At 42.8% G+C, this 26,794-nt stretch overlaps 1 protein-coding gene across 2 annotated transcripts in view; it reads right to left on the bottom strand.

Moving 5' to 3' along the window:
• The window catches only part of ARID1A (AT-rich interaction domain 1A), a 68,973-nt gene that overhangs the window by 28,237 nt on the left and 13,942 nt on the right, over positions 1 to 26,794 (bottom strand). For both annotated transcript variants that reach the window (XM_055330983.1, XM_055330984.1), the window contains exons 2-4: positions 15,673 to 15,885; positions 13,881 to 14,333; positions 12,555 to 12,671 (exon numbers count right to left, since the gene is read on the bottom strand). In XM_055330983.1, coding sequence (XP_055186958.1) covers positions 12,555 to 12,671; positions 13,881 to 14,333; positions 15,673 to 15,885 — 783 coding nt within the window. The remainder of the gene's footprint in view (positions 1 to 12,554; positions 12,672 to 13,880; positions 14,334 to 15,672; positions 15,886 to 26,794) is intronic.

The raw sequence follows: 26,794 nt of genomic DNA, 5'->3' as shown, positions 1-26,794 counted from the left end.
TAGCCATATGAAGGTGAGCTCTGCCCAATGGCAATCAGAGACTATGTCACAATACCAGCCAATTCCATGTGGATACCAACTGGGGAAGATGGAGAAGTTCAGGCTGTGGAAGTGGATGGCATAAGAGAGCAAGCACCGGCCCCCAAAGGTTGAATGCCAAATATGTTAGAAACATGGGGGGTAAAGAAAGACAACTGAATTCTATGCCTGATTTATCAGGCATGTTAATATAGCTCCATATACCAGGGGTCCTCCCCTCTGGACCAAGTTTGGTGGAACAGATTCTCACTCTGGTGTAGGAGGGTCCTCATGGCTTCTGAAGGATAGCATTTCTAGGAGGACTTGGTTTATTACTTGTTTGAAAAGCCCAATACCCCTCTAACCCCCAAGGACAAATGAGAAACAGCTTGGCAATCACACATCTGGGGGCTAGCTTTCTGATTTTGCTGGTCTTTTTAGAAAAGGACAATGGCAGAAGCCAGCGCATGTACTTCACTGAGGTAATCTCCCAAACAGCTTTGCAGAAGGTTATAAAAGCACCAATAGGAGAGAGGGGGAAGTAGGGTAGGGGGTGGAAGAAAGCCATGGTCACCAAGGCAACTGAGTTCATCCATATGTTGACTCAGGAATTGTAGGAAATTCTAGTTTTTGAGGTTTCTTCCTTCCAGAATATTTCCTACATCTTCCTGGAGAGTAGAAGACCTAAATCCAGAAGCTACAGTATCACTACCTTTGCCCAGAAATCTCAGCCCCACATTTCTACACACCTCTTCCTCCTCTCCAAAGAGAAGAGAATATGGCATTTTTTCTTTCTCTTCAGCTTTTTACCTATACTTTTTTTCTTTAAGATTTTATTTATTTATTTAGTATATTGTTGTTGTTTTTTTTTTTAATCTTTTTATTCATCTATGATAGTCACACAGAGAGAGAGAGAGGCAGAGACACAGGCAGAGGGAGAAGCAGGCTCCATGCACCAGGAGCCCGACGTGGGATTCGATCCCGGGTCTCCAGGATTGCGCCCTGGGCCAAAGGCAGGCGCTAAACCGCTGTGCCACCCAGGGTTCCCAAGATTTTATTTATTTATTCATGAGAGTCACATAGAGAGAGGCACAGACATAGGCAGAGGGAGAAGCAGGCTCCCCTCAGGGACCATGATGCAGGACTCAATCCCAGGACCCCGGGGATCATGACCTGAGCCAAAGGCAAATGGTCAACCACTGAGCCACCCAGGTGCCCCTTTACCAATCCTTTATAGGAATTGGTCCTAATAGTGAAAACACTGGACTAGAAGTCAGGGAACTGAATGTTCTGATTTACTAAATGACCTTGGGCAAGTCCATTGCCCTTTCTGGGCCTTCGGTTCCTCATATGTAAGTAAGGTAAGGAATAAGGGGGATGGTTGTAATTTTTGTGTTGGTGCAGTGAATATTCTGTGGACTAGCTCAGGCTACCTCCATCCCACTGAGGTTAAAAAGCTAAAAAAAAAAAAAACCCCACATTTCCCAGAATCCCTTGTGAATGGGTTTAGATACAATTCAGGTTCTACTAATTAGAAACAAACTCAAGATTAGATCAAAGTATGGCAGAGACCATATTTCTGTCTCTTTTACTTGTTCCTACAACAGCATTTTGGCTTCCTCTTCCAGTAAACTGGATGCTGCTTCTGGTGGCAGCAGCTGCTCCTTCTTGACTCTAGCTTACTAATCCCTGGATAGCAGACTTAGAGCAATTAATATGATAGTGGCTCAAAGATAGGAGTTTCCCTGGTGGGTCAAATCTAGTTTTAGGTCCTGCTCCTGAAGGACAAGCCTAGAGCATGCTTGCTTCCTCAATCTTTCTAGCAATTTTGTAAGCTCAACTCCCTATATTAAATCCCTCTCTATTAAACATACCTAGGCCTAGGGTTCGGTATAGAAACCACTCCATCTGACACAGGATTATCAGATGATCCCCCAAAGAGTAGTTGTGAAGAAGAGAGAAGGACAGAATTATTCACAAGGCATATTCTCTGCTAAGACAACATCTTCTGGGGAAAATGGGTAAGATGGAAGAGCCTTAGAACTTTACAATACATTTGTCCAGAACAAGCTCCTTTAATTCTTCCCTTTTTTAAAACCTCCCTGTACTTTCTCCCTCCCACTCTAACCCCAGGGTGGGGGGGGGGGTGGCTATTGAACTGCTCACACAGGATAGAATACTGAGTCAGCACATGCTTTCTTTCCATTACTATACTCTCTGCAAGCTTTTACTCTGCTGAGGATAGCATTACCTGCCCAACCCCATGTAAGTATTCTCTGGACTTTAGGGAGGTTTGGGATAAAAAGGGTACCAAGTGTCTCCTGCAGTAGCAAGAAATAGGCTTGTAAAGCTCCAGGTGAAAAAGAACCAGTCCTGACAACACTGCACAGCTGAGGAACGAAGACAGGTTTGGCTGCAAAAAATCCCAGCTCATCTTCTTGTAGCAATTTCTGGTCTAAGCAATGAGCCACCAGCTTCCTGTAGCGGGGCTAGGGACAAACTGAAGAACAAGGTCAAATCCAAGGGGTATGGTTTGCTTGGTGGGAAAGAGGTATACTTCCTGCCAGTCCTCAGAAGGGCTAACTGATCCCAGGAGCCATCATACCAGAAGTAAGGCTCAGTTAGTTTTCAGACTGAAGTTCTTCTGAAGAAAACAAAAGGTTCTAGCAAGAGGAATCTGTGTGAGACACACAGGCAGGAAGCAGAGCTGAGCCACCAGTGACTAGAATAGAAACAGGAAATGGGCCCAGGAACAAGCATACAGTAATGTGCTGCAAGCAGCACAGGCTCTGGCAGGCACCAGGCAGTATCAAGGGCTGGAACAGCGTGACTAAGATGGAGAAGAGGATTGGCTAGCCCTGCCAGAGAACCAGCGTTCTAGAGAAGGGATGGCTACTTGCACAAGGTACACGCTGCTCTGAGCAGTCTGGGCAGATATGACAGAGGGGGTGGGAATTTCCTTTCTGAGACTTTTTAAGAGCACCTGGGCTACAATTCAAGGGGAGCAAGCATAGATACCCAGTCAGATACAAAGAAAACAGGTCACCAACCTCAGAAAGGCCCAGCTTCTCTGAATACCAAAATTGCTAGTGGCATTTTTGTTACCCCCTTGAAAATAAGCCATCAAAAGCCTAGGCAAAAACTGTTGGCCTGTTTCCTTTTACCATGAAATGTGACAAAAGGCAACACAGTGTAAAATTTAAATCCTTCAAGCATTTCAATTTTTTAAACCTTCAGAGGATATCTGTCACTCCCCCCAGGAAACCTACACAACAAAAAGCTGGTTCCCAAGCTCAGGTGGGCAGCAAGAACCTGGTGCTGCCCAGCACAGGTTTACCAAGTGGGAATAGCTGCCCTGGCACAGGCACTAGATGCAGACCTGATGCCCAAGCAGAGGGGCCCGCGTAATGCTGGGCCAACATGAAGAAACTGGGGAAGAAATCCCAGAGAAAGTATTCCAGCTAGGTTCTGAAGCCACAGTAGGAGTCTGCTGGGTATTCAAAGAGAGTGGGAGGGTAGGTGGGCAGACATCTTTAGCAGGATGGAAGGACCGGGGTTTTGTGAGGAGCTTGAGACACACCCAAGAGGCTGGAGAAGAGGCTACACAGGTCTGCTGGGAGCTGCAGATGGCCCCACAATGGGGTCAGGCCTGTAGATACAGGGAACCAGGGCCCCCAGAGCACCATAGAACAACAGGTGGTGGTCTCCCACTCCTATCCCTCACACTCAGAGATTCTTGAAATTTTATTAGACACAGTAAAACTCCCAAAGTCCCCAGCTTGATATTTCATTTGAAAATTTTACTCTCAGTTCTCAGGGTCTAACTCCTTGCTTCTAAACCATTAGACAAATGAATCACCTGGGGATCTTGTTAACGGTGTTGGGATTCAATAAAGCTATGCGGGACCCAAGAACCTGCATTTCTAAGACAATTCCCAGGTGATGTCTGTGCTGCTAGATAATGGACCACATTTTTTCAGGAGCAAGGATCTACCTGATTAACATCAGCATTAATCAGGACACTGTGCTCTAAGAAGAAAGGCACTGAACAAGGCTTGCTTCCATCCAACCCAAGGGGAACCAAACTCTAGTCAACTTTTCACATTTTGAGGTGATTCCCTAGTTCCTCTAGCTAACCTGTCCTATCAGTTTGGGCATGTTCCCTCTCCCACCCCTCCCTGTACCTCAGCTGTCCTTTTCATAACTCATCTGTGCCTCCATGACAAGAAATCCAGGGAAAACAAAAGTGAAATCCTTTCAGGACAAGTCTAGTAAATATTAAATGGTATAGGGGTTGAGGCTTTTGGCTGACCTTGAAGAGAGGATTAAGATTGTCCAAGCCTTTCTTCTGCTGGGTGGGATGCTAGTGGAAATACTTAATTTGAAATATCAGATAGAGCTGGACTAAAATCCTAGTTCTGTTAGATAAAATCTTAAAGAAAGAAACTATCTAAAAAAAAAGGTTTTATCTCTCTCTCTCTCTAATCTATCGGGGAGAGAGAGAGAGAAAATGGGCAGAGAGGAGGGGCAGAGGGAGAGGGAGAAGCAGGATGCCTGCTGAGCAGGGAGTTTGACATGGGACTTGATCCCAGGACCCTGAGATCATGACCTGAATCAAAGGCAGATGCTTAACTGACTGAGCCACCCAGGCACCCCTCCTCTTAGTTTCTTCTAATACGAAAAAGGAGTGGTTCCTAGGTATGTTTCAATTCCTGCTCTTCTAGGAGGATTGGTGTTGCCTGTAAGCTCTGTTCCTGGCCTCACTCCTGCCCTCTTAATATCTGGATTCTACAGGAACAACATAGTTCCCCTCCCATTTCCTCTTTCCAGATCACTGTAACCCAAGTTCTGAGAACATCACAGTAGTAAAACATGAGTGCTAGCTAATAGCTACAGTGTTATTAAGTGAAATCTAAAGGAAGGGCTTGGAAACTCAAGTGATTTAAAGGAAAAAGATTGTAATTAATTTAACGAACATTAAAAATCCTAATCCTCTTCTCCACCTCATATCCAGCATCAATAACCTCCACTCCTACCTAACCAGAAGAAACAAGTATGATCCAGCACTTCGACAGCCGTCTCTAAGACTTTTCCAGTCAAGGGTATAGTGTCCTTTGTGAGCTAACCCAGTGAGTGCCCTTGATTGCTTTCCTTCACAACTCCTGAAAGAGAAGTCTGTTCATACCCTCCTAATATTCTGCCAGCATCTCCACCCTTCTATCTATCTGCCTTATACACATGCGGGTCTTCAGATGAAGTGGAGGAATTTGGGCTGATTCAGCTGCCCCCTCCCTTCAATGCCTTTCAAGAATGCTCTTTGCCTTTACACCTTTCCCGGTTCATTTCCTTTCCTCTAGCCCTCAGAAATCAGGTCCTCTCCACATCTATAAAGGATCCCAATAACCTGCTGCCTGACAAATCCAACTTTATACTCTTTGAAATATAAATGTGATGTGGACCATTCCCCCTTCCTTTGGCTTTCATAAATATGATAATCCTGGTCATCCTCCGAGCTCACCAGCTATTTGCTGGACAAAGGCACTGTCCAGGGCTCTCACTGGCTCCTCTCTCCATAAGCCATGGCCTGGGAGGGGCCTTCATTCCATTGTTAACTATGAATTACACCACAGACAGACATCTCCCCAACTCGAACCAGACTCAACTCTTAACCAACTTGCAGTCTCCTATCTTCAACTAGCATCTAAACATTTGTCTTTAAACATTTCACTACATGGAACTTACCTTCTCCTCCAAAAATGTGTTTTCCTATTAACCTTTCTATTTTTGTCAATGAGATCTTTCTCCGCACCTCATCTCAGGTCTATAGTCTTTCCTGCACAAATCAGAACTGGAACTAGGCTGGCTATGCAAAGAGACAGAGGGGAACAACTCCATACCTCTCGTCAAAAAATTTTTTTTTCCTCTCGTCAAAATTATTCCAACAGTTGAACTTTCCCCTTTGCAAACCACACTATACACGAATGGATTGTTTTTTTAACGTTATTTTTATCATGTTACTGCTCCAATAGCCTATCTGCAGGTCTGTAAGATCAAATTCATATGGCTTAGTAGGCCCACTAGGGCCCTAATCCTTGTAATCTAGCTCTCCTTTCTGTTACTCCCTACCCCCTAGAAGCCTAATCCTCATCAATCCCTCAGTATCAGCTATACTATACCCCACCCCTACCTGGCCTCTGCTCAGGCTAGATTTTTCCTTTCCAACCTCCCAAGTATGTCCATAACTAAGGTCATTTTAAATTCTGCCATGATGTTTTCCCTCAACTACTCAGACATAAATGATCACCGACTTGACCAAATTTTCAGAAAGCACCCATTGTAACACTCAGGCATACATTCTTCTATTTGTTTTATTAACGAAACAAAGAGGATACTCAAGGGCAGCAACCATGTCATATCACAGGCTACCTCTCAGAAGGCATCAAAGTCTAACCCTTGTCTAATGCCTGTCTGCCTTCTATAGAATACCCACAGCACACAGTGTGCTAGCTTTTACTCGAGGGACAGGAAACTTATCCACTGTTTTTTGTTTGTTTTTGTTTTAAATATTCTCATCCTCCAGATCACAAAAGAACTTGTATCACCCTTGGGCTTAAACCTATAGGCAACAGGTAGTCAGAGGTTTGGTTTTGTTTTTGTTTCTGTTTTTTAAAGACAAAGAGAGGCAGAGACACAGGAGGAGGGAGAAGCAGGCTCCATGCCGGGAGCCGGACGCAGGATTTGATCCCGGGACTCCAGGATCGCGCCCTGGGCCAAAGGCAGGCGCCAAACCGCTGAGCCACCCAGGGATCCCCCTAGTCAGAGGTTTTTAAAGCAGTAATGTTAACTTGCCAGATTTCTTTTTAAAGATTTATTTATTTGAGAGAGAGAGAGAGAAAGAAAGAGAGAGAAAGAAGCAGACTCCCCACCAAGTGGGGAGCCAGATGATGATGCAGGGTTCGATCTCAGGACCCTGAGCCCAAACCAAGAAGAGTCACTTAACTAAGCCACCCAGGTGCCCCCAGGGTTGATTTTTTTTTAAGATGACTAGTCTGATGATTATGGAAGGAAAATAAACAGGACCACCAGGAGCAAGGCACTAGGTAGGAGGTAAAAGGGGCCTTTAAAAGGGGGGGCATGGGCAATGGGTAGGACAGGGGAAGCCAGATTCGAAAGCCATTTCTGAGGTGGACTAGGAGGAGGTGACCAACTTTTGGAAGGGATCCAGTGATGTGTGCCACATGGAAAACTTCCAGGGTGGTACTGAAAGTGCAAAGACTACACACAGTGTTTCTCTCAAGTCTCTTTTCTTTCCACCATTTTCAAGCCATAGCCTTCCCTCCAGATCACCAAGAGTCACCACTGTTGTATTCAGTTACCACTGTGGCTTCCTAGTCTAGTAATTTTTTTTCCTTCCCTTTTCAAAGGGCTACTACCTAAACTCACTGTTATTCAAGTATGGTTTTTGGAACTTCAGCACCACCTAAGAGCTTGCTAGAAATGCAAATTCTTAGCTCCCATCCTTATACCCACTTAATTAGAATCTCTCTGGGTAGAGGTCAGTAATCTGTGTTTTAATTAATCTCCAGATGATTCTCAGTGCATGCTTAAGTTTGAGAAGCACTGATCTGGTTAACCTTTCCAGATCTGGGCTTTCAATCCTATATCCATTTTCCACCACTGAATGGAAACTCTATCTCAAGACTAAAATGTAAATTTACAAATGTGCCTCAGTAAGAAAAAAATTGGGAAACATTCACTAGAGAAACCACACATACTTGAATGAATCACTTAAACAGAAGCTTTTATTTTATTTTTTTTAATTTTTTTTTTAATTTTTATTTATTTATGATAGTCACAGAGAGAGGCAGAGACATAGGCAGAGGGAGAAGCAGGCTCCATGCACCGGGAGCCCGATGTGGGATTCGATCCTGGGTCTCCAGGATCGCGCGCTGGGCCAAAGGCAGGCGCCAAACCGCTGCGCCACCCAGAGATCCCTAAACAGAAGCTTTTAAAGATGCAATTCCAAGTCATTCCCAGAAATGATTATAATTGAAAGTCAGATACCAATTTTCAGATAAGACCCTTAAAGATTTTGCCCCACGCTCAAGAAAATTAGAGACTTAATGAAACATCTTGGGCAGCTCGGGCGGCTCAGTGGTTTAGCGCTGCCTTCAGCCCAGGGCGTGATCCTGGAGACCCGGGATCAAGTCCCACGTCAGGCTCCCTGCATGGAGCCTGCTTCTCCCTCTGCCTGTGTCTCTGCTGCTCGCACGCTCTCTCTCTCATTAATAAATAAAATCTTCAAAAGCTAAAAAAAGAAAAAAAAAAAAGAAACACCTAAAGGTTTGTTCACCCATTCCTTACAAGAACTTTCTTACCATAAGGTGAAGTAGTGGCTCTTTTATAAGATAGATGACAAACCCTAACCCCTTCTTAAAGCAACTATTAGAAAGCATAAATAAATTCATCTGTCCTCTAAATGAAGTTTGGGCCTTCCTATAAGGCTGTGATACCTGCCTTGCCCTAGCAGTGAAAACAACAATTTTACAATATGGTCAAGCTGTCCCCTGTCAGCCATACACTTTGTGAATGAACAATGTAATAAATACTGCTCAGGTTCATTTGTTCACTGAATTGGAGACTACTTTATGCCATGCACTATGATGGCCAAGAGCAAGACAGAGACAGTCAGCCCTCACTGAGCTTGTGTTAAATAATTGAAGTTACACTTAAGATAAATACTGACTGAAAACATGGGTGCTAAGATAGTCTGTTTTAGCAAAGGAAGCTGACACAGTTTGGATTATGAATCTCTACCAGGGCTACAAATCAATTACAGCTTCTAACCATATCAGAGCCCAAGTCCCCCCAGCCCCTCAAATGATTCAGAACTCTGTGAACCCTGGACATTGTTTTTTTTTTTTTTAAGATTTTATTTATTTATTCGTGAGAGACACAGAGAGGCAGAGACATAGGAAGAGGGAGGAGAAGCAGGCTCCATGCAAGGAGCCCGACGTGGGACTCGATCCCAGGACCCCAGGATCACGACCTGAGCCAAAGGCAGATGCTCAATCACTGAGCCACCCAGGCGTCCCCTGGCCATTGGTTTTTAAAGATCATTTGCTCCTCAGGTAATTCTAAGATGCAGCCAAGGTAGAGAACCACTGGTCTGGGGCATCATGTGATAGGTGTTAGGGGCACATAGATCAGTAACACAATGCCTGCTCCCCCAAGCTTACCATCAAACGAAGAGACCCAAATGTAGAGGTATTAGCAAACTGCTCTGGTGACATGAAGCAAACAAACCTCAGATATAGGATAGTATTTTTCTTGGTACACGGGTAGGGAAGTGATCCCAGAGGGCTATATAAGGTGCTTTTACCTATGTTAGCAAGGTCTGCTTGCTTGCTTTCTTTCTTTTCTTTTTTTTTTTTTAAAGATTTTATTTATTTATTCATGAGAGACACAGAGAGAGGCAGAGACATAGGCAGAGGGAGAAGCAGGCTCCATGCAGGGAGCCTGATGTGGGACTCGATCCCAGGACTCCAGGATCACGCCCTGGGCCAAAGGCAGGCACCAAACCGCTGAGCCACCCAGGCACCCCAAGGTCTGCTTTCTAAAGATGGGTCCTGAGGCACCGAATCATTCTTACACCTTTTAAGAAGTCTTAAATATTGCAGAGGTTTTTGTTTGTTTGTTTGTTTGTTTGTTTTTTGGTAAAAACTGCCTTTAGCCAGTGAGGGCATCAGAGCAGTTATTTAGGCTGAGTTTTGACATTTGATCAGGAAGTTGTTTTCTGAGGAAATAATCTTGAAGATGTAGTCTGAAATATGAATAAGAGGAGTTAGGAGGAAATGTGTATTAGACAAAAGGAAAGGCCTGTGCAGAGATCTAGACGCAGAAAAAAGCATGGGGCTTTACAAAACCTAGACAAAGTCCATAGCAAGGCAAAGGGCAAAGAAGTATGAAGTAGATGTTCTCAAAGTGTCACCCCTGGTCTAGTAGCATCAGCAGTATCAAGGAATTTGTTAGAAATGTAGTCTCAGTCCTCCTTCCAGACCTAAATCAGAAGCGGGGGGCAGCGTATGTAATATTAAGGATTTTGGATTTTATTCTAAGATTAATGAAAAACAGTTGAGAAGTTTTAAATAGAGGGATAACATAACCAGGATAAAAGCAGCTAAATGGTTTGGCATTAATAGCTGAGCAAAAACTCCTCAAAATCTAATTTTTGTAATAATCAGGATCAGAAATCATGAGTCTTTAAATCAAGGGTCACAATCATAATGCCCTTAGGGCTAACTGGATAAGGTGAATGAGCAAAGAGGGGAATGTGAAAATGGGAGAGGCTTAGCTTCTCTTCTGGAGCCAAATACAAAGAGGTGCCCCATAAACATCTGCTGAGTGAAGGAATGCACCAGCAAACCTAGGGATTCCTTGACACAACTGCTTCAGAAAAGAATGGGCCTCTTCTAGGGAATCCCGACTTCTCCTTTCTTCAAATGTGACCGTTTCCCAGCCTGGCTAGGCAAATCTGGCATCAAACCAAAATTTCAAAGAATAACCACCTTTTGTTTCTTAGTCCAAGTAGCAGAGGGATAAAAAGCAATTCAACAAACAACATGCCAATAACCCAGCCAGCTCACCTCCCACATAGAGCTTCTACCACAGAGCAAATGACCCATTTGGATGAATCTATAGTAGAAGCCTGAGCTTGGGAATGCTCCTTGTGATAGGCTGCCCAGGAACAATCCTCCCCTGGGCCCACGAAGCTGCCAGTGCCTTCACTTCAGCAGGTCAAATCAGAAGCCCTGGATTTGACAATACAAGCAAGGCTCTCAACCCTTAGAAGACATGCAATGTGTTTGTATGCTAGGCTTCTCAGGACTGAAAAATAACAAATACAGTTCTGCTGGAAGATTACTAGGAGCAAGCAGAAACTTTTTGATGGGGAACAACTTAAAACATTGGTGAAAATCCACTGATTTGGTTTCTTGCCACAGTTGCACCTCACTCATTTAGCTACAGACCACAGATGATGAGGGAATAGTTACATTTCTGACGGAATCAGGTTAAAAAACACATTCCAGTCAAGTTTGGGATGCAGAAAAGGACTGCAACAGTAATTAATGAAAAGGAAACAACAGGGATTGCCTTATTCAGACATACCCTCACCCAATTCCTTAACTGAGAAAGTCAACAGTCTCAGGGTCCCATCTGACAAGGGCTATGCACCCTGGCCTGAGACGCCTGTTATAACAGGTACTGAGGGATCCCGTAGACCTTGCCCTATCTAGGTAATGCTCAGAGATCTTCAGGGAAAGCCCAGGGAAAGCCACAAGAGGCTTTGTGATGAAGAGAGTTCTTGCCTCCTGCCTATTCCTTAAAAATCCAGAAACCATTTTCTCCCAAGTCAGAAGAACTAAAGAGATACCTTTGAGTAGAATCAAGATTTCAAAAGACTTATCTAGACATGTATGGCTGAATTTCTATTTACTAAAGCAGGATTTGTAATGGAGGGTTTGCTACCAACTATCTTATTAGATTTTAGAGTAGCCCATTTCATTCCTGTGTCCAGGAGATTAACTTTCAGAGCCTGTGTAACTTGTTCATATATACCACTAGAGCTAAGACTAGGGGTAAATGTTCCCAGAACCTGTCTACTATTATCTAGTTGGTACTGTCACTCAGGTATCAAATATAGTCCCTATGCCCTCTGAGGAGATGATGAGAATGTCTGACATTTATGCAGTGCCCACAATGCATGAACACTCTATTTTGATCTATCTCATGTTAATAACCACCCCACAAAGTGGGTTCTTTAGGTTCATTTTACAGATGCAAAAAAGAAGGCATGGGAAGGTTAAGTGACTTGCCCAAGGCTACAGAGTTAGTGGCAGAGTCAAAATGCAGACTCAGGAACTCTGGCTCTAGAGCCCAAGCTTTTCATCAGCAGACCATACTGCCTTTCTCAGGATACAGTCAGTCCATCCATAAACACCAATCAAGCATCTGGGCACCAAGCACTCCACTAGACAAAAGAACCTATTCACACAAAGGACCAGAAAAACTGCTTTTACTCAGCCCATGATCAATGTGACATTCCATGCTGAATGCACCCCAGATCCTACCTCCTAGCCAAACATTAAGACAAAACCCTAAAAATTTAGCCCTCAAAAGTAAGGTCAAAATAACCCTGAAACTTGGCTCAACTTTGATGGAGAGCAGACAGAGCTTATAACATCTTCATCTTCTTTGTCCCTTACCTGGTCCATGCCTCAGAGCCCAAGATTCAAAAAACAAAACACAAAATTAAAAAAACTCTATAGAGATCACCAAACCTACTTCCCAGGCAGCAAGCCAAAACAGACATTCCACAAGTGATCCATAAATTTCTATTTAGAATTTTCAACCTGAATTCAAGAAATAGCTCATTGTTTATTTAGGCCACACCACCAAAACATCCAACCAGAAACCAGTTTTCTTTGCTTTTTTCTCTGCTCCATCACCTTTCAGAGGTTGGCAAGAATACTCACAGGCAAGCTTGAGGGTCTTGACTGAAGACTCAGGTTCATATCTTCTTGTCCTCCCTTACTGGAGGTCATTGAGGGGGCTGAGGATGCCTGAGACCCAAATGAATCTTGAGATAACTCCTAAAATAAGAAAAACAAATGCTGTGAAGGCCTGGTACTGGTAAACCAGGCAAGCTTGCTTCATGGTAAAAGGGCTATAGGACTGACTGTCTCACGGAGGACAGGTGGGAGCAAGAAACTCCCCAAGTGCCCTCTATATTATCTGAAAGCAGAAAAATATAAGGTATGGCTCATAAGACAAGAGTATCAATGAATACTGGGTGACATATGGAATTGTTCAATCATTATACTGTACACCTGAAACTAATTTAACACTATGTTAACTGGAATTACAATAAAAACTTAAAAACAAAGTTGCTGGTTTAATTAAAAAAAAAAAAAAGAATGTCAATAGTGGATTAAGACTCTAAACAGCACTGCTGACCATCTATCAGCACAGATAGCTATTCCTTGGGGTTAAATGCTAAAGTATGGCTAACTAGAAGTTTTATCCATCAAGGAATGAAAGCAATTAAAAAACAAAACCAAAAAAAAAAAACAACCTCATGCTAGAATCTCTGCATTAAAATGAGTACTGCTTCCTTCAAAGACATTGCCTTAGGATAAGATATTTATTCCAATAATGCCCAGAATCATTAGTGGACCTGTCAGGACTCGGTTACTTCTTCTCATTTTTGCTCTTTAAAGAATAAAGCCCAAATTGTTATTTTTAGGCTTCTTCATCTACCTTATTCAGAGACATGGCTACAAACGTATTTTCGCTATTTCCTAAAATCAAATCCACCTTTAACAAATGAAAGGACTTGCCACCACTGAGAATATTCTAAAGAATGTAATGTGAGCTCTGATGGCAATTTCAAATGAAGGGGTCCAAAATATTTTGAGAAATAGCAGAATGTGATGGCAGTTGGAATGAAAGTACAGTATAGCCTCCTAAAGTAACTTTTTTAAAAAAACCACTCACTTGGATGATCAAGTTCTGAATGCTAGGTTATAAAATAAAAACAAAAACAGTCCCATTATCTTTAGTTTCTTATCTGTCTATGTAACTTTCCATTGCCTTATTTCTTCATCAGTAAGAAGAGCCACAGGTATTTTATGCAGTTAAGAAGGTTATGCCTTTATTAGTTCAATCAATCTAGTTAGCATGTTTACCCAGAGTTTAATTGGTTTTTAAGTGCACATTAGAGAACCAATTTGTATGGCAAAGTCCTCCTGACACCAAGCCCCGAGCTGCCTGTGGTCACACACGGGGCAGGGCCACCTTACCTGCGGCGGAGGGAAGCGCTGCTGGGAATAGGCAGTTTGCTGTGACTGCTGAGACTGGGGCTGAGGGTATGCAGCCTGCTGGGAGAGCGTCGAGGAGGCTGGCTGCTGAGGTTGCTGCTGCTGGTAGGGAGACTGTGCCTGTGGCTGTGAGTAGGGGGGCTGGCTCTGGGGGTGCTGCTGGGTGGTGGGCTGCTGGGAGGGGTATGGAGTTGGGGACTGCTGATGCGGAGGCTGGGATGGCTGCTGGGAATAGGGAGGCTGAGAAGCCTGGAGCTGTGGTGGCTGAGACTGTGGCTGCTGCTGATAGGAAGGCTGGGCATGAGGGTTCTGGGACGGTGGCTGCTGGGAGTAGGGCGGCTGCTGCTGCTGGGGGTGAGGACTTTGCTGGTTGTAATATGGAGTTTGGCCCTGTTGACCATACCCACTGGGGCCTTGTTGTCCATAAGGAGGAATCTGTAGAAAAGGAAAGGATACTTTTAGCACAGACTCTTCTGGATGAATAAAGGTATTCCGTCAGAAGCTACAGTCTGAGGAGGAGTATAAAAAGCAGGTATGCCAAGCCTCCCATCTAGAAGATCCATGGTTTTTCCTACTATGCCTTTCTAAACCGAGCCAGGAAGGACAGCCCAGCTGGGTTACTAGTTGGTTTGTCTACAAGTGGACTGCATTCATTCACAGAAAACTTACATTAACATTTGGGCAACTTAACAAGAGTTCAAGAGCAGCCGTTTTCACCAATGAACTTCCTCTTTATCATAGTTTAAGACTGTTCTATAAGCATTAGGAATCTATATCCTAGCCACAATGAATAGTCAATAGCAGCCTGGCTAAGGCAACTGAAAACCTAGGGTTTAGTAACCCAGACAGCATGCAAATCACTAAGCTACTCTGGTTCTCTTTTCAGTCTTCATTAAAAAAATATCTGAGAGCCTACCTGCTTACTTGTACCAGGCACAATTCTAGCATTTGCAGGGTGGGGCAAGGTGGCATGTGTGTATTTGATAAATTGGCCAAAAGAAAAAAAAATCCAATAATATCCACCCATCTCTCCATCTTCTCATTGGAAAAAAAAAAAAAAACAAAAAACAAAAAACTCCCCAAAGTGACAGCATCCTATTTTCTTCCACATTTAAGGGCATATTTTGCTAGAATTCTTAGAAGTAAAGTTAGGTTTTATATTCTATCCATCTCCGTTTTCAGTATGAGTATTACTCAAATATAAATGATAGAAAATGCTGTTAAAACAAAAAATGACAATAAAAAGATAATGGTGCAGATGGCCAGACAAAAGGAGATGAGGGAAATCTTAACATTTTTAACAGCACTGTTAGCATCACTACTGTTCAATCTTCCCCTTTTCTTCTATTCCCAGTCCCTCCTAATCATTTAAAATCAGATGCTATATATTGGAAGACTTCAGGAAACATCAAAGGCCTTTTCCATCCCCAGGGCACACAATAAAGGGCTTTTCTTGATTGTAGTAGATAGGTGCCCAGCTCCTGCCTTTTTTCCACACCTCCTTCAGAGATCACTACTCAGTGGGTATCAGCAGGCCAGCCAGGTCAAAGGACACAGATATGTACAGCCTGTGGCCAGGAAGCAGTTTTTCTTTGTGCATACATAGGATGATGCCCACAATCTTGGCCTTGTAAGTAGCATATTGTAGCCAACTGAGCTCTTGGCCTATGCTCCTTTCAAGAGGTTTAGATGTCAAAGACTCATTCTGATTCTACAGCTCAAGACCACATCCTGGACAGCAACAAGGGTTAAGGTAATTGGAGTCATCATCTACCTGCTGTGCATAAGAGAGGCCACCCATGGCACTCTGCGCCCGGCCTTGCATGGCCATCGGGTACCGCTGCGGGGTCTGGGACCCATATGGCTGCCCTGGGTACCCATGTCCTTGCTGCGGTCCTGATGAAGGTCCCTGTTGTTGCGAGTATGGGTTAGTCCCGCCATATGGCTGAGGTCTCATCTTGCCCATCTGATCCATTGGACTGGATGGCTACAAAATAAAAAGCATTTCATTAACCTGAAGCTTTGATAGCCTCTGGCCAATATGAACATAAACCCAAGCATACAGGTCTGTATGCCACAAAGGAAAACAGTTACTGTGAAAAAGTAGTGGTACAGACCAGTAATCCTTGGGCAAGTCATTTAATCTTCCTCAGAACCTTGATTCTGCCATATGCAAAATGTGAATACCACCATGAAAGCTATGCACTACCTTTAAAAGTGTGGTACTACTTGAGATCCAAGGGACAGGCCAGGTGTGGAGCAATGAATATATGTACTCTGTGGTGTAGAAAATCAGAACAAAGACCCTTCATTGGGAAAGGATGGTGCTGTTATACTCTGCCATGATCTTATTCAACACCACCAAAACTACTGCTTCAATACTGTTAGGAATTCCTTTTTTGGGGGGGGGGGGAATTCAAATATATAAGCATGTAGACTTTTCCATTCTTTAAAGTGGAATCTTTTTTCTTGCCTATCTGTAACCTGTTCACACTATGGCACAAGCACTTACATTTGTGCTTTCTTCCAAATGGATAATGTGGCTAAGTTATAGTTGTTGACTCTGAATTTAGAGCCTTGGGCATCTCAACTAAAAAGTTCATCTCCTTTAATATTCAAGAGTTTGAATGTGTACAGAGGATAGAACCTTTGTCTCCTTAAAGGACAAGATATAGAGGTACACCAATAATGGAAGTTCAAAATACAATTCACAAGTATTTGGCTACAAACACAGCTTTCTTTCAGCTCTTTGTGGGACAACAGATTCAATCAGCTCATTCACTTTCTAACACAATTCTATCCTATTGGATCTATATAGGTAGGACAGAGCCCAGCATGTTTTCCAGCCAGAGATACCTACCTATATCAATGGGGATAAGAGTAGGGGGTGTCTCTAAACACCTTAAATAGATACACCCAAGTTGAAGATTAGGCCTGGACTTGACACAAAACTTGAGAACTGAATCTTAAATTGGGAATGGGGAATAGATATTAATACTCTGGGCCTGAATATCATTAGCCCTGAAATTAAGGAGTTCAGTGGTTCTCAAACTTTAGCAGGCATCAAAATCACCTACAGGGCTTGGTAAAACATAGGCTGATGAGACTCATCCCTAAGGTGTCTGATTCTATAGGTTCAGGGTCGGGCCTAGGTTATATACTGGTAATAGTTCCATGGTGATTTTGATGCTGCTGGTCCAGAGGCCACACTTTAAGAACCACTGGTCTAGATTAAACTTAAGGTCCCTTCCTGTTACTGCTATTCAGTAGTTAATATTCTATAACTTAAGGTAGATAAGACCTTAAAAAAACAACAAAAGCCCTCTAAGATAAGTGGAGGGAGGCACATTCAGATAACTGGTTCTCTGCACATTTCTTTTGGGGGCAGAGTACTACCTAAATATTTTTATAATAGAGGGAGAGTTGAACTGTCATGAGGAAAATGGGTAAGACAAAAGCCACAGAAACTCTTCTAAACACCAAGAGGGAAAAAGCAAAGGCAAATTCTTAGGCTGCAGCAAAGTCTGAGCTAAAAAGGTAACAGTGAGGATGGAAGCACCCTTCAAGTTTCTAAACTACAGTGAACCATAGTAAAATTGTATCCCAAATCACTACTGCATGTCAATATTACTAAAGTGATGTTTCTAACAATCCCACCTAAACAATATTTGCACAAGTCCTCCCTCTGTATCAGAAGCCCCAAAAAAGTCTGTCATTAATTTTGGAGCTACATGAATTCTTTGGGGACTGTTTAGGAAATTCAAATTTAACAACTGGACTAGTGAGTAATAAATAGCATGTGGTCTTCCCCAGATACACTTAGCAATGAAGCCAAAACATCACCAGTCTATCCCATAAAGAGCTCAGGGGCTTACACAGCCACATTATGCTGCATATAACGACCAGATCCTCATCTCATCCCCAACTGCAGCTGCTGTCCATGTGGCCCTCAGGTGAAGAGACTACATTTGCTGAACAGAGAGACTAGCCCACTCTAGGTATCTCTGTCAATCCAGGTCTCCTCATAACACAAGAGGGGCAGTCATTACCATGGTTACTGTGGAGCTTCTAGAGCAGTAGCTATCAACCAGGGCTACAGATCAGAATTTTCTGTGAGGCCGCAGAAATGCCTGGGTCTCTCCCCAGAGATTCCAACTTAGTGAATCTGGAAGGGCTTGGGCTTCCCCACCCCTTCCACCCCTTAAGATTCTTGGCTGACTCTAATGTATACTATTAACTGAGATCTAGAGACACCCTGTCCAATAAAATTTTCTGTGACATGTGACAGGTATTTAAAAATATGGCTAGTGTAACTGAGAAACTGAATTATTTTTATTTACTTTTAATCAAATTCAAATAACCACATGTGGCTAGTGACTGTCATACTGGACCGCACAGTTCTAGAGCAATGCTCACAAATCGTTTTCATCTTTCCCTGTTCACCAATAGCTCCAAACTTCCTATTTACATCCGGTACAGTATTACATAGAAACAGTAAAGAATGTAGTAAGTCTGTAAACTTGAGCTCAAATCCTAACTCTATCACTGTCTGATCTTGAACATAAGTCCATCTAAACAGAGAAAACTTTTTCACCTAAAATGCACATAACTTGGAGCGCCTGGGTGCCTCAGTCAGTTGAGCACCCAACTCTTGGCTTCAGCTCAGGTCATAATCTCAGGGTTGTGAGATCAAGCCCCACCTGGGGCTCCACGCTCAGCAGGGAGTCTGCTTAGGATTCTCTCCCTCTGCCCCTTCCCCACCCTCAATAAATAAATCTTGAAAAACAAAAATAAAATGAACACACTACACACAGTGCCTGGTATTTAAATGTCCAATAAGTAGTAACTATTATCGATAATGATAAATAGTGCTTCTGCCTGGCTCTAAAACCCTCCACAGTGTGCTCCAGTTCTACACATTTTTCAGTTTCACATCCACCTAGGCATGCCTAGCTCTACACAATGGTATCCTGCCTCGCCCTCCTATCCACAATGGCTTTCACTAGCAAAAACAACCCTTCAACAGGAAGGCACTTCCCATTCTTCAACACACTCTCAATCTGCCACATTTCTAAATGTCCTAGAGTAAATTCAGTCAGAATTGTAAGAATTACCACTTAGTTGTCTAGTTAACTGACTGCATCTCTCAAGACTAGGAAGCCAGAGATTGGGTGTTTTTCCCTTCGAAGTCCTTTAATGCAGAGCTAGGGGTCAGTAACTCCAATGTGCTAGGCTGCCCTACTGTAAAAAGTAGGTAGGGGACACTATGGGGAGAAAGCCCAGATCAAATCATCTAGCCATAGGGCCAGGGTGCACCCTAAACCAGGCTATGACTTTGAGGGAAGAAAAAAAAATGTGGATTGAACTGAAAGAAAAAAAGAGGGCAGGGTGGAACAAACAGCCAAGAGAAAACAAGCACACTTTTGAGAAGATTCTTATGTGCCATCCTACACCAGAGAAGTCTTCAAACTGCAAAGACATCCTCAAACATACTGCTTAAAAACAAAAAGTCACCTTTTGCTCCCTCATATCTAGGTTCCTGTACTCCAAATGGAGGACAGTTACTTAAGCGGGGGATAGATAATAAAGGTTTCAAGGATTCCTCTATCAACTTTAGGAAATCTTTGTAGGCCAAAAATAAATGCAAGTCAAAGAAATTCTTATTCTAAAAATAAAATTAAGACATTTCCCCTTCCAGGACATCAGATTTCTGACCCCTTCCCTTCACCAAACATTTATCACCAACAGAATCAGCAGCATTGCAAACTAAAATATAGTCAGTTCAAACAATCTGACTACTCTGGTCTCATGTCAAAGTTAAACATCTGTTCGTATCAGAAGAGGTAGAGACCTAACTCACACTTCTGACATTTAAAACTATTGTGAAAGATTTGTGATTTGTAGTTATAGATGAAATGCCATCTTACAATCTCTCATAACAGAGAAGGGGCCTTAAATCATCACTAATCAGTTTTATTGGAAAATAGCAATTTTAAGCCAGAAAAATTCCTACTACATGCAAGACAGAAAAGCCAGTATCAGCAGTCAAGCAGGCACCAAGGAAGAGGCAGGGGATGGCAAACATCAAACTCTGGTTGCAAAGAGCCAGATATTCCACTCTGGGAATGATGGAGAAGAAACTCTTTCAATAGGAAACCACAGGAGTAGATTACTGTGATTACACTTCAAAAGCAAAGGCTCTGCCACAAAGACACATAAATGAGAGGAAAATGCTGTCCCCTTGATCAGGAAAGTAGGGCCCCTTGCTATATACTCTCCTGCATTCATTAAAAAATAAAAATAAAAAAGAGGGAAAGAGCCATAAGGAAAAAAAATCCAATTCCATCTACCACTTATCTCTTTCCAGATCACTGGCCATGTCACAAACTGTGTGCCAAATAAAACGCATCAGAAGATGCAGTTTAGGGGCATCAAAGGCAAGGATGCCTAGTAGGCTAGATCCTCTGAATATATTCAGAACAGCTTGTTGACTAAGCATTTGCTTAGAGTCCCTCTATTCCAGGCAAAAGAAATTATATGCCCCTCCAGACCAGTGGGCTAATGGTGGGATCCCTTACAACTTCTTATTGCACCAAGGAAAGCCCTAACAACCTTCAGGATTGCTGAGATAGAACAAACTTCAAATTTTTCAAATTCTGACTGTGACTGAGAGGACAGAGAAGACCACCCTCAATGCCCTCTTCCTTCAAACTTACAAGTAGAAAAGATACTACTCACCAAAATGTATCACACCATTCTGTAGTGGCACCAAGAAAGATAAACTTAATTTTCCTGAAAAAAAAGTCCCACCTAAGAAAGCTCTGGCTTCAGTCTCAACCCAAAGATACTGAAAGGAAGTGACCAGGCAGCAAATGTTTAAGGAACCAGATTTGGTACCCAAAGACTGGAAAGAACAGGAGCAGAGATGGATGGGCCAGGGCTGCCGAAAAGGTGTCCATCAGAAACAAGTCTTGACTACCATTTGTTCTGTCATCCTAAATGCCAACTAGTTGGGGTCAGTATAAACTTAGTGCCATAACCTGGAATTTGGACATTTAAATATTATTTCTTACTCCTTGTGCTTTCAATTCATTCCTGGCCAGATTTGTTGTATGACTTTTAATAATAACAATAAAAAAAGGCATCCCTGGCTCTTTAACCGAAAGCACCCCCTAATTGATTCCCACAGTAATTAACCTGCATTTTACCTCAGAGAGCGGTAGTTAAGGAAGTCGGCACTGCTATTTATAACTCATCTCAAATTGAGGGCAGACTGCCTAAAATCTAACACATCCCAGCTGTACTCCTGTTTGAACTGGGGCCAAGGGAATTTTTTAAAGCAATCTTGGCACCGAATGAATGACACCAACAGTATGAGAGCGCGAGCGGTTGTGTTGTGGTGACGTAGCACTGGAGGTGGAATGGGAGGGGGCCAGTGTACTGTGATCCCTCTCGTGCACGCCTGCTGCTTGCTGAGTCCCAGTACAGTAAGCTGGGAACCGCCCACTGAGAGCCAAACACAGGAAAAGGCTTTTCCTGTGGAACGCCTTGAAGTGAGAAACACATGGCTAATCTGCATAAACGCGAAGCCACACCGCCCCTGCCAGGAAGGTTAGTGCTCGTAATCTCTGGCCATGAAGCTGGCTGCCTGGGAGGACTTGGACTGGGGCCTGATAACCCAGAAAGAGCCGAGAGAACAGATGGGTAAGGACCCCGGCAGAAAACAGCCCCAGGTCACGTGACTCGCCACATGGCCCCGCCAGCACAAACTATTGTCTGGCTGCGGAGCTCCCATACAAAGGCACCCGGCCTCAGCTTCCTGTGATTACAGGGACAGGCGGCAGCTGTTGATCCAGTTCCCGTTTGGGACCCTCCCCTGTTGAGGAGCATTCCAGGCAGGGACAAATATAAAAGGTAAGACCTCTCCCAATCAACGCTTTCAGCTTCCCCCAAGCTCCACGTGGCTCCACTGGGATCCTAGGATGGACAGAATAGACTCCCCTAAAAAGAACTACCCTTTTTACCTTGGTACACAATAATTAACCAGAGTAAATTATTCTCACTGTGCCCTCTTCCCCAGCCACATCTGTATCCAAACCTCTTCATCCTTTTCTTACTCCTCCAGTATTTCATGGCTGGGAAAATTGGTCAAGGACCCCCACCCAACCTGAAGAGAAACTGCCCAGAAACCTGCTTGTTTATTTAGTTCCATCCTCAGATTCTGTCTCCTAAAATAAGGAGACTTCCTTCATTTTGTTTTGCATTTTAAGCAGTCAGGTTTCCCTACTGTTCATGGGCCTAGGATGACAATAAGACATTCCTTAACCTCCAATTTGGCCTCACCCAGAGACAGTATTTAAGATTTTTCTGAAGCTAAGCTGATGATAGAAAGAAAAAAAAAACAAAACAACCTCATCAGACCAACACCTGACCCAGGAAATCAAACCCACTCAGCCTAAAATTGTTGTCCTCCTTAACCTGAGAATCACACCCCAAAATTTCTACCTTACGAGAGATGAAAAACAATTCATTCTAGTTCTCGTTCATTCAAGTTCTAAGCAACTGGTCATCTGCCTCTGGGAGAGAGAAATTACCACTATCACTGCAAAGAGGTATAATATAAAAAAACTTACAAAATTCTCTAAGTGTCCAAATTGAATGTAAATTTAAAAATCAACTCAATGAAAAGTTCTATTAACCCTATTCTGTTTACAGAAATGATTCTAGAAAATTAGGGCGTGTTCCTCCTTTGCAGACTAAGAACTCATTTCAAAGCCATCACCTGAAGCACCAGCCTAACCAAATCCCTAGGAGGGGCTGCACTCAGACATCAGACTCGACTTTCCAACCCATACTCTGTCTCTAAAGTGATAGAGAACAAGGTGCCTCTCTCCCTGGCTCAGAGATATTTAGGCTAACTATGCTCTTTCCAAATCAGATGATCAGAGAAAACTCTCTAAGGGTAGAAAAAAAGAGACCAAAGAGGTAAATCATTGAATCACCTAGCAAACTCAAACAGATTATGAGAGCCAACTGTAATAACCACCTCACAGCTGTCCACCCAAATGAGGCATGCCAGAAAAACCACAACCAGGTGGCTGCTATTTTCTTTATTTCTTCTTTGGTTCCAGAAAGAGTCCTTCAAATAATGCAGCAATAGCACCAAACTAATGAACTCAACAAATGATAAAGTCCTCATCCAGAGCACTTTCATTAGCCACCTTTCACAGAGAATATGCTCTTCTGAAAATGATGAAGATCACTTTTTTGAAAGGCCAAATTTACCTAACCAATCTCTCCCATTTCCAACGAATTACAAAAGCCTCTGAGGAAACCACACAGCTTCTTGAAAAAGAATTCCTCTTTAGGTACTGCCTCAATCCCAGGTTTTAAAAACAGTAAGGCCCCAAGAAGATGATTAAACAGGAACTGAAATGCCATTTGATAAAATTAAACATCCTCTTCTTTACAACTTTTTAATCTCAAGAGTAAGGGAGCAGCACAACATGGTAAAGAGTACTAGACTGAAAGGACACCTGGGTCCTCATCCTAGTTCTCTGACCAACTCCCTGGGGTAGACTGGGGATGGTAGGGTGGGGGGAGGGGAACAGTAGCAAAGTACTAACCAGGTTGTACCTTAACCTCCTCAGCAACACAGTGGAATCCTGCCCTCCAGATTCTGAATCAGCAGCTCTGGGACAAGGCCAGTAAATCTCCTCAGGCGATTCTCATGTCCAGTCTGGGAGCATTTGGGCCACATGCCCTCTTTCCAAAACTCCTCCCATCTCCAGTACCAAGGACTCTAGAACTCAGATGCACATTCAGTTTCCTTAACCAAACAATGGTCTAAAGAGGGCAGTGCCTGGCCGATAGAGAAACCACCAGGAATGCACCTCAGAGTCCCAGATTCCCAAATAAATAAGCAGCATTCTCAGTCAAAAGCCAAGCTTTCCCAAATTCCTCTACCAAGTCCCTACATTGTCCTGTTCACCTAAACACGTTATCACTAACATACTATATACTTATCCTGTTCGTGTCTCTATCCTAGGCTAGACTATAAGCTCCAGGTTGGTAAAGACTTGTGTGTAAAACAAACTTTCCTTCTTTAAAAGTAGGAAAAGAAAGAGGACTGTGGAAGAGAAAGTGAAATTCTAGAGGCCTTGCAATTCCTAACCTCATTCTTGCAGAGAAAATGCTTTGGCCCTGGGTGGCCAGTCCTACACAATGGTTAAGAGCTCTGCCTTTGCAAGGTCTTCGACTTCTCCATCCCTCAGTTTCTGCATCAACAGAATAGAGACAATAGTAGCACTCTTTAGGCTGAATGAACCGAGTTAATACATTAAAACAAAACCCTCTTCCTCAAACCAGTTGGACATACTCTGGCCTCACCCATCTCCACCAGGAATACACTTTCTTTAGGTATATTAGTATAGCTCTCTTCCACATCAAGTAACACTTTAACTTGGCCTTCCCTGGTGAACGCATCTAAAATTTCAATCCCGTGGGGCACCTGGGTAGCTCAGTGGTTGAGCATCTATCTGCCTTTGGCTCAGGTCATGATCCCAGGATCCTGGGATTGAGTCCTATATTGGGCTCCCCGCAGGGAGTCTGCTTCTCCCCTCTGCCTAGGTCCCTGCCTCTCTGTGTCTCTCATGAATAAATAAAATTTTAAAATAAATAAATAAATAAAATTTCAATCCTGCACACCTTAGACCTGGTCCATGATTAACTTTTCTCCTGAGCATGTATCACTAGAAGACTATGGTTTACTACTTATCTTGTTTAATGTCTATATCCTAGACTAGAATATATAAGCTAGTGGGTATGTGTCAAGAGGTACTAGAGGTAGATGTGTGTTTAATTGACTGTTATATCCTCTAGCACCCACAATTTTGCTATCAAGTCCTAAATTTCCAGAAACAAGGGTAGGCAACTAGAACACTTAAGGTCTGGTCTCATACTCTCAAGACTAGAAACCCAAAGTGATCAACTAGAGGTTAACTAACAAATAGACTGAGGATATGCCTTTTAAAAAAGAAAAAAAAGCACAGGCTTTGAAACTACTTTGAGCAAGTCACTTTCCTTGGCACCAGAACCATCCATATAATGGGGATTAAAAACTAACAAAGATATAAGACCATTGAAATGATTAAATACGTGAAATGCTTGTTAAAGTACCAATTCATAAACTACACATACAACAGACATTAGTTCCCTCTACCCTCAATAAGAGAAAAAGCAGAATAAGTTGGAAGCACTTTCAAAATACCAGCTTAAAAATCAAGAACATACAGGTCAGACATCAAAAGGGTTGACCAGTCCAGTTTTCAAGCTCTACCTACTTTCAGTCTGTTCTCCCAAAGGAATCCCAAGGATTCTCCTCCCAAGAATCCTGACAGTAAAGCCCAATAGTTTTCAACCAGGACAATATTAAACCCCTGAGAAGTGTTTGGAAATAAATGTATGCAAGTGCCTTTTTTTTGGTTATCACATCAACTCTGTGGTGCTACTGGCATTTATTACCTGGGGAGCAGGATGCCAAATGTCCTGCAATGCATCTCCACACAAAGAAGAGCCTCGATGAGAAACAATGGACTCTAGCCCATTACAAGTCCAATCTTAGATGGAGAATTTCCTGTAACACTTGACCCTGGAGCAGTGAAGGGAAAGGGAATCAGAACTGACCAGTACCCATCCCAAGAGCCCAATATTACAAAGCCACCCAGTAGCCAAGGTAATCATAAATAAAAATTCACTTTAAAAAATAGTTGGAAGATAATTTACTGAAGGTGGTACTTCTCCAGCACATTTATTACAATTTAATTATGGTTACTTGTAATTATTTACTTACATCTTTCCCCACTAGAAAGTACTTCATGGAGGCAGAAATTAGGACTCCTATGTTCACAACACAGTGACTGATACATTGCAGAAGTTCAGTAAATATTTGTTGCATTACTGTAAGCAACCGGCAAATGGAAGGTAGGTACTCACAGGTTTTCCAATAAAAGTTCTGTTATAAGACTTCTTACATTGGCAAGTAAGTCAATACCAGGACTGGGCATTAAGCGAGCTAAGAAAAAGTTATTTTCCTGAAAATTCCTGAGAAATGGGGAATATGATCAAAGTCTAGGAAATCTTGATGTATCCAAGAAAAATAGGTTGGGTTACTGCATCCCAATACATGCTCAATAATTGAAAACAATGTATAGACCTTGCTACCCACATGAGGTGGTATGAGTTGACACCAGTAAAAGATACTTCCTCCCACAAACCATTCTTTGGTGTTTCTACTAGAGAAAGGACCTTAGTGTGGATGGACCACAAGCCGAACTGAGAGGCACAGGTTTTTAGATATTTTCTGCCCTGCTTACTTATCCCTTATCATTAAGTGAAATGGTACGCTTAAGGAATACACGGAGAGACAAGGGTCGTGTAACGTTATAAACAGAGCTTCACCCAGGAGGGTACATAGCAACTTTTCAATAAAGACAACACTTCTAAATCACACCTACTTCTTCTGACCTAGTTTCTAAAATACTCTTCCTTCTTCCATATTAAACTGCTTCGCAGATAACTGCTCAAAAACAAACACGAAAGGCAAAGGCCAAAGCTGCTCCTAGTTGCAAAACTTTAAGGCCTCATTTGCTTTCTCTTTAAAAAGCTCTCATCCCCCCCCCCACTCCTTTTATTTTATCTCTAACTCCAAACTTGGACTGGTCTTGCATGGGTTATATAAAAAGATCCCAAATTTCTCTTAAGTGCACAGTTCTACATCCTGCCAAAATTTCTCCTTCTGTACTAAAAAAGGTATCTGTGACACATCACTGAGCTGTAGGAACTTGATTTACATGCAGTCGGAGATTCCGTTTGTCACCAATCCAATCAAGTTCTGT

This window comes from Nyctereutes procyonoides, unplaced genomic scaffold (assembly GCF_905146905.1).
Source record: "Nyctereutes procyonoides isolate TBG_1078 unplaced genomic scaffold, NYPRO_anot_genome, whole genome shotgun sequence".
NCBI classification, from domain to species: domain Eukaryota; kingdom Metazoa; phylum Chordata; class Mammalia; order Carnivora; family Canidae; genus Nyctereutes; species Nyctereutes procyonoides.
The sequence above is the reverse complement of the archived record's forward strand: the minus strand, read 5'-3'. Positions and strand labels throughout refer to the sequence as shown.